Here is an 8,026-nt window from a genome sequence, read left to right as displayed (position 1 = left end):
CTAGTGATTACAAGATTCGTTGTAGTTAATAATAAGGTACCTGACAATAATAAGATACCTGACTATGAAAAAATGAGTAGTTATTCTCTACACAAATCTAGGTAATGCTTATATTGTTCTAGTGATTACAGAATTAGTTGTAGTTAATAACAAGACTTCTGACTATGAAAAAGTGAGTAGTTATTCACTACATGAATCTAGGTAACACCTAAACTCTTATAGTGATTCCTTGAATCATTGTAGTGAATGAATAAATGAGGGTAAAATTGTCAATTCACCTGAATTTCACAAATGACAGATTGGGTCAATGAACCATTCTGTCATTTTTAAAATTTAAAGATCCAATCTGACATTTTTCATATTGGACCTTGTTTGGGATTTTCCCAAGAATCTCCTCTATAGTCTACACAGTTACAAAACTGGCAAATCAAATAATTGCATGGTAGTCTCATGTAATCCCCTTAGCCCCGTACAGCTTCAACTCCATATCGATCTTCGCCTTGATTTTTCCGTTCTTCTCATCCAGAGTCCACACTATCTTCCATGGTTGCTGAATCAGAAGTTCACAAAATTTCCCCAATGCAGCGTTTCTGGGAACCCCAATTAACGGAAAAGCGACACTGAAGCTGATCGCTACTAGTGCTGCTTTAGGGTTTTGGTTCTGGGATGAGAGCTCATGGCTGTTGCTAGTGCTGCACTGATCGCTCCCTCTTTATATTGCATTTCTCGATTCAATTATAATGTCAAATGCCAAGAAGATCATAAGGTCTTCCTTTCGGACTTCCCTGCAGAATATGGCTCTGGGTTTTGTGGTTCGATTCTTTGTATAGGGTCACAAGCGAAGAGGACTGATATTGTGACTGGGAAGAGGAGATTGAATGCAGTTGATACCCGCATTGTCGAAAATGCTCAGACGAAATCCACGATTGAAATCCCAATTACCTGCTACCAGGTGATTAAACTCTTTCTGACAATTGTTTTTATGATTCTGTTTTCTTTATGGACCCGTTTTCTTAAAAATTTACGTGGTTGGTTCAGTCATATTTTGTGTCCTAACTATTCAGTAATTCTTCTTGTCTTCATTCTTAACTTATTGCGAACAGAAGACATTTAGGTGTTTGGGAATCCGTTGGATTTGGTCACAACGTGGTTTTGTCTAAAATTATGAGTAGTTTTTGTCTTGTAAATCGCAAAACCATGTTTTCGACTCAGCACCTCTGGAGTTTTGATTTCATGGTAATTAAATACTATGCGACGTTCTCATATTAGGATGGTATTCCCCTTCCAATGACATGTTCACGTGCATGGAATCTTGGTCTTAGAAAATTGGTTCCCGATCTTATTAGACACAGGATCTACCAAGATATCTTCGATGAGTAAGAGAATGTGAGATAGAATATACTCACTGGCATCTCTTAACTTTTCATCTTGTTCCTATAGCCGCTTTTCATATTAGATTTTGCATGGGATGATTGTGGATTGGGTGCAGGGGATGAATGGTTTCAGTAGCTGTGCTGAGTTGTATGATTTCAAGTTTAAATTTGGACTTTAAAGTAAAGCATTTGTAAAATATCCAAATGTCCACCTTTTAATACCCCATCCATGCCAACTCTCTTCCTCTTCAGATGTTTATTATGCTACTTGCTTCATATTATGTTGCAGCTAATTGGAGTTCCTGATAAAGCTGAGAAAGATGAAATTGTTAAGTCAGTCATGGCTTTGAAAAAGGCAGATATTGAAGAAGGTTACACCATGGATGTTGTTGTATCTCGCCAGGTAGATAAATAATGTCAATTATATTTTTTGATATTTCCCCCCTTTCTTTTGCACTTTTTGGTCTTAAACAGATGCACACAGTTATCTGTGTTGTTTTTCTTCTTACGATATTATAATTGATTTGTAGGATCTTCTAATGGATGTTAGGGATAAGCTTCTTTTTGAACCAGAATATGCTGGCAGTCTAAAAGAAAAGATTCCCCCAAAAGCTTCACTACGTATTCCTTGGTCTTGGTTTCCTGGTGCTCTTTGCCTTCTTCAACAGGTAGACATGACATATGTTCCAGTTACTCCAGATCTTAAATATGTCTCGTGTGCAATAGTTTTTCTATCTGAAGATTTTTGACTGCTAGTTTTCTGTTATTTTGATACAGGTTGGAGAATCACAGCTTGTGCTTGACATTGGACGTTTAGGTCTCCAACATCAAGATGCCAAGCCATATGTACATGATTTGCTTCTTTCTATGGCTCTAGCTGAGGTAATCAATGTCAACAGGGAGGTCGGAAACTTAATCTGGAATTTTATAGAAGCATTCTCGTGCACACTTCCTAATGATAGATGCTTTTTTGAAGTGTGCGATTGCAAAGATTGGCTTTGAGAAGAACAAAGTGTCTCAAGGTTTTGAAGCTCTTGCTCGTGCTCAATGTCTTCTAAGAAGTAGACCATCTTTAGCGAAAATGACATTGCTATCACAGGTAAGACACATCTTCTTTACATTAAATTTATTGCTTAATTCCCTTAGGTGTTGATTTGTTGTTCTACATGAAGCTTATATTACAAGACAAAGATTTGACTTTAACCACCATGCCCAAGAAAAGATGAAGAAGAAAACAATCGTTGATTCTTTTGATGTGATTGCAAGACATCATCATGCTCTTTGGAACATTCATTTACGTCTAGGATAATTTCCTTAGCAGAGAAAATGTTTATTTACACTCTGTGGTTAGGTAATTTTTGCTAGCAATTATTCAACAAGAAAGTCTGGTTCCTGATGCTTTGGCCATCCTCCATGAATCCCTGATATTATTATAAATTTATCATTTTGGTGTGCTTCTCTAATTTGTGTGTTCCTATGTTACTGTTAATTATCTCTGCCATCATATTTTTGTCAATCTTCCTCGCTATCCTCTTTGCTTGCTTATGTTTTTTTGGCTGTTATTGCAGGAGCATTTGCAATGTTTACTGCACATATTGAAACAATTTAAGAGACAACGATACCATTTTATTCATATTTTTCTTAGGCCGTTGTATTCATACTATTCACACCTGCTTCTATAATTATGTGAACACCAATGTAATGTTTATTAATTTTATCCAAGTTAATATATTTTCGTCGCAGAATCTTCTTTTTCAGTGTTAAATGGATCTCCTATTTCTTGTCAACATTATGGGTTTAGAAAAAACAGCTAGATCATGAATAATAATGTGTTTGGGGCTGCTTGGTGTCTTGTTCAGACGAAAGTGTGGTTTGAATAACTATCTCCGTAAGAGATTTCACAGCCAGAAATATGAAGTTGCTATCAATGTTAATCCCCATAATGAATTAAACGGTGGAAAGTTACAAATTATCGAATAATTATTACTTAATTTCCTCATCCTAGAAGATTTAATATAACATTAAATTATTTAGTTATCTTAATTGTTAATTGTCAAATAAAATACATCTGAGCCATTAATTATTTAGATGTTTATACTTGATATCAATATACAAATTTAATTCATTTTATATATGATTTTGAGCATAAAATCAATACAAATCTATGACTAATTACCATGAACGTTTAATCACATTAGCTCTCATTGCTATTAAAGGTCTCTGTTGTCTTTACTTGTAAATTATTCTGTGCTTAATCTCTAGATTGAACAATCTCTTGAGGAGCTCGCACCTGCTTGCACATTGGAACTATTGAGCATGCCACAAACCCCTGAATATGCTGATCGCAGACAAGGAGCAATTGCAGCTTTGCGTGAGTTGCTGAGACAGGGTCTTGATGTTGAAACTTCATGTCAAGTTGAGGATTGGCCTTCATTCCTAAACCAAGCCTTCAGCAGGTTGCTGGCTGCTGAGATGGTTGATCTTCTTCCCTGGGATAACTTAGCTGCAACAAGGAAGAATAAGAAGACAATTGAATCACAGAACCAGAGGGTGGTTATCGATTCAAATTGTTTCTATAGGGCTTTTATAGCTCATGTGGCACTTGGATTTCCAAGAAAGCAAAAGGATTTGGTAATACGATTTTCTGAAGCTTCATGATTATTTGGATATCTTTCTCTTCCCCATGTAGTCTACCATAGCATGAATACATTTAATACTAATCTCCAGGGTAAACTACCATTTACCTCTTGTAGCTTGGCCCAAAATCAGCATGCTCTCTATTAATGTGTCATTTAACGCCTTATGATTTGTTCAATTGCCACTTAACCGCCCTGTAATATTTTCAATTTTTAACAAAAATAAACATGATTGTACCCGTTGTACTACTTCATTGTTAAATGTCCTCTTCACTCGTATCTAGAACATGTCTAGTGTGTTGGGGCTATTGCTGGGATTCAGTGGACAAATTTATTTTCAAGATATCATCTTAATACAGTATTTTAATGAAGTGAAGCATACTTTAAAAAATAAACTGCAATTTTTCACCATTCATGTGATCATATCTTCAAACGTTAATATTGAAATTCCATGGTGGTTAAGTGTTAGAAATTAAAGGGATTCGAATGAAGCACTTTACACTTTAGGGGAACAAATTGATTTAATCCCAAGCTGTATGGGATAAAATAATCACCCCCTTTCTACTATTTATGTCATATCATATCTGATTATTTTGCATTTTTTTTACCCTCCCTGTTGCTCCTAGTTTTGGTGTAAATTAATTATTTAAAATATTTTCACGCAGATTAATAAGGCAAAAAATATATGTGAATGTTTGGTAGCTTCAGATGGCGTTGATTTGAAATTTGAAGAAGCTTTTTGCCTCTTCCTCCTTGGTCAGGTATGTCATTTGTTAGTCTTGCCGTGGAAGAGGAGTTGGATAAGTCTGGCTTTTAGTGGTTTCAGTTCCGTTACTTTCTGGAGTTTGCTGTTATTTTTATTGTCTGGTTGCTTTCATTTGTGGTTGCTGTATTGAAAAATTCCATTGAAATATAATCTTGTTTCTGTTGGCAAGAGTAAAGGTGTATTGTGTCATTTTAATTCTGATGATAAGCAGCCTTTTTCTTTGTCATTAAACACTTTGAATCTTGCTTTTAGCGAAGATGAAATTAATCTTTAATTTCACATTCTCCCTGAAATATCTACATAAGTTTAATGAAGTTCTTTTAATCTCTAGGGCACAGAAGCTGAGGCAGTTAAACAACTGAAGCAGCTTGAGCTGAACTCAAGTTCTAGTAACTCAGTCTCAGGGAAGGCTATAGTGGATGTATCTGCTAGTAATCTATCATTGGTATCTTTCTCTCCCTCTGTGCGTGTGTGTGTGGCCTCCATTGGTATTTCTCTTTATGTTATCATTGTTGTTTCCCTGCAGCACATGTACTGGAAATCCTTTAGATGGATAACTGAGGTCTAGCCTCAATTGAGAATATATTTGATGACGTATGCAGTCCATATGTTTGATGCATGAAACTTCTAATCATTGTTGACTTATACAATGTTCAATTGCTTTTCTTTCACTATGGAAGATGTAACAGTGAGCTATGTGCTTCGAGAGCTTTATTACATTCCTTACCTTTAAGTTAGTGATGACCTTTTTTTTTTAATTTCTTATTTCTAATCTGACACTACCCACTGAATTTGAGCAGGAAATGTGGCTGAAGGATTCTGTGCTTGCTTCATTTCCAGATACCCAAGACTGTTCTTCATCACTGGTGAGATCATTTATAGCAGGCAAAAGAAAAATTAGTTGCTTTAGTTCTGACAAAACACTCCTCATGGATGGTGGACATCTCTGCAGGTCAATTTCTTTAATGCTGAAAAGAAAACCACTGGAAGCAAGAGAAGTAGAGGAGGTCCAGAGACCTTGTCTACAATAGGTCGTAGACCTCTCTCGGCCTCTGTAGCTTTAGAACGGAGAGACTTTGAAGAGCCTCGCTCATATATGAACTCTTCTCATCTAGGGTTTGCTGTCAAGCAGCTGACTCCTACTGATTTGCAGAGTTCACTGCTGTCTGGCAAGAAGGACAATGGGAGCAACCTTAGTGAGTCACCTGCTCAGTTGAAAAGGAGCCTTGGCAGTCATCGCAATGGATTTTGGGATAGTTACTCTAGTCATGCACACATATTTGGAAGAATAACATATATTACAGTTCTAGGTTGCGTTGTATTTGCTTCCTTCAAGTTATTAGGAGTGAACTCAAGCAAAGAAAAAGCTGGTTCTCATTGGGCTTCTGCTAGAGCCAACGGTAACATTGTGTTGACAGCAGATTCTTCTGTGGACCACAATGTAGGATCCGCTTATATAAAGGGAAGTAAATTTACCGACGGACTGAAGAGACTTCTGGCAATGATAAAGTTTATGCATCAGTCAGATGTTGGAAATGGACGTGGCTCATGGCCAGCTTCTACATCACCTTCCTCCCTTATTAATAAGAGGCCAATGCCTATGGAAGAAGCAGAAGTTCTAATTAAGCAATGGCAAACTGTCAAAGCTGAAGCTTTGGGACCTCACCACCAAGTTCATAGTCTAGCTCAAGTTCTTGATGAGTCAATGCTTGCTCAGGTAATTCATGTTGTGCTTTGACTGCCAAGTTAATTGATGCTGCCTTACGTATTCAGCATCACTGAATGCGTCATTACCCCTCCATATTATGAATAATTTAGCTGTTACATGTTTTTGGTATCCATTATCCATCCAATTTCTTATTTGTTAGTAATGGATAACATACCTCGTGTAAAATGCTTGGAACTACGTCAAATTTCTTTGTTTCATTGAGGGCTGAGATACAGATGAATGAAAAGGGCGAAGAAAGTTGAGTATCCATACTAATTTTGGCTAGCTTTGACAGTGGCAAGCTTTGGCTGACACAGCAAGAGAAAAGTCTTGTTATTGGAGGATTATTTTGCTCAAAGTGTCTGTCCTGCGAGCTGACATTTTAGCAGATGGGAATGGAGAAGAAATGGCAACAATAGAAAGCCTCTTAGAAGAAGCAGCTGAGCTTGTTGATGCTTCTCAGCAAGATAATCCTAACTACTATAGGTAAAATGAAATAGCACGATACTCAGATATTAATTAATCTTGTATACCTTGTCCATGGCTGGACGGATGTGTCTTTCTATGTCTCGAATTTCTGTGCCTCTATTGGATTTTGCCCTTTTTGTTTATTATCATCCTTGTTTTTCTTGATTGCAGCACCTACCTAGTTAAGTACGTGCTGAAGAGACAAGATGATGGAAGATGGAAATTCTGCGAAGGCACTATAGAAGTACCCTAATATCAAGGTCTATTCCTATGACACGCCAGATAGTTAATGTTTCTGCTAACATGGCTCTTTTCCAAATTCTCACTTCTAGAGCCTTCAACAAAAGTTTGAAGCTGATCCAAGCATAGGCAGATTATAATATCTTTACTTTTTTCACTGTACATCATGTAGAAAACTGATTTACCTTGTCCTTTTCCCCCTTGGTGCTTCCTGATTACTTGTAAAGGCCTGATTGATTGATGTATGCATAGGTTTAACAAGCAATTTTCTCCTCATTTTTTCTAGTGTTAACAAAAGTAATTCTGCAACCAAGTTGTTGGATTATTAGTTTTGTGCCTCCACTATTCGCCATGCTGTCTAGTTTTAAATGATTTTTATCTTTAATATTTTGATGCCAGGCAATAGTTAAGATGTTAAACGTTAGTATGATTCTAAGCAAAATAATTGAGAACGTGTGAAATATGTTTTAATATTTTCCGAATCCTTTTCACTTCAACGAATCAATTACCCCTGCTATGCCTGAGGATATTAATCCTCAGTAGACTCGAGGAAAAGATTTTTAGTGAGTTCAATTTTGAAAAAAAAAGGAGGACAAATAAGGCGGTAAAATTTTAATAGAAAGAATATGTAAAAAGGAAAACAAATCAATCAAACTTTTCAATCTCAATTTTTTTTTTTCAATTCGTTTTTTTAATCATTTCTTTCGACAAACCAAATAAATCATAAAATTTATTAAAAATTAAATATTAAGTAAACATTAATTTGGTAATTTCACAAAAAAGTAAAAGTATTACAAGTCAATACTCACAACCATAACTATTAAGAACATAAATA

At 36.1% G+C, this 8,026-nt stretch overlaps 1 protein-coding gene across 1 annotated transcript; it reads left to right on the top strand.

Annotated features, from left to right (window-relative positions):
• The first annotated feature begins 423 nt into the window (after positions 1-423).
• LOC114760510 (plastid division protein CDP1, chloroplastic) lies at positions 424-7,519 on the top strand. The gene is made up of 12 exons (XM_028949768.1): positions 424-952; positions 1,663-1,776; positions 1,904-2,041; positions 2,151-2,255; positions 2,350-2,472; positions 3,636-4,004; positions 4,675-4,770; positions 5,107-5,220; positions 5,576-5,641; positions 5,728-6,492; positions 6,779-6,969; positions 7,123-7,519. The coding sequence occupies exons 1-12, from the start codon at positions 677-679 to the stop codon at positions 7,202-7,204; spliced, it is 2,439 nt and encodes an 812-aa protein (XP_028805601.1). The 5' UTR covers positions 424-676; the 3' UTR covers positions 7,205-7,519.
• The last annotated feature ends 507 nt before the right edge of the window (positions 7,520-8,026 follow it).

The sequence above is a fragment of the Neltuma alba genome, unplaced genomic scaffold (assembly GCF_004799145.2).
Source record: "Neltuma alba isolate B1F8T4 unplaced genomic scaffold, ASM479914v2 tig00010982_pilon, whole genome shotgun sequence".
NCBI lineage: Eukaryota > Viridiplantae > Streptophyta > Magnoliopsida > Fabales > Fabaceae > Neltuma > Neltuma alba.
The sequence above is the reverse complement of the archived record's forward strand: the minus strand, read 5'-3'. Positions and strand labels throughout refer to the sequence as shown.

Coding starts and splice junctions, on each gene's coding strand:
- LOC114760510 (XM_028949768.1), top strand. CDS start 677: ATGGCTGTTGCTAGTGCTGCACTGATCGCTCCCTCTTTATATTGCATT. Junction 2,473..3,635: donor AAATGACATTGCTATCACAG/GTAAGACACATC, acceptor CTTAATCTCTAG/ATTGAACAATCTCTTGAGGA. Junction 4,771..5,106: donor GCCTCTTCCTCCTTGGTCAG/GTATGTCATTTG, acceptor TTTAATCTCTAG/GGCACAGAAGCTGAGGCAGT.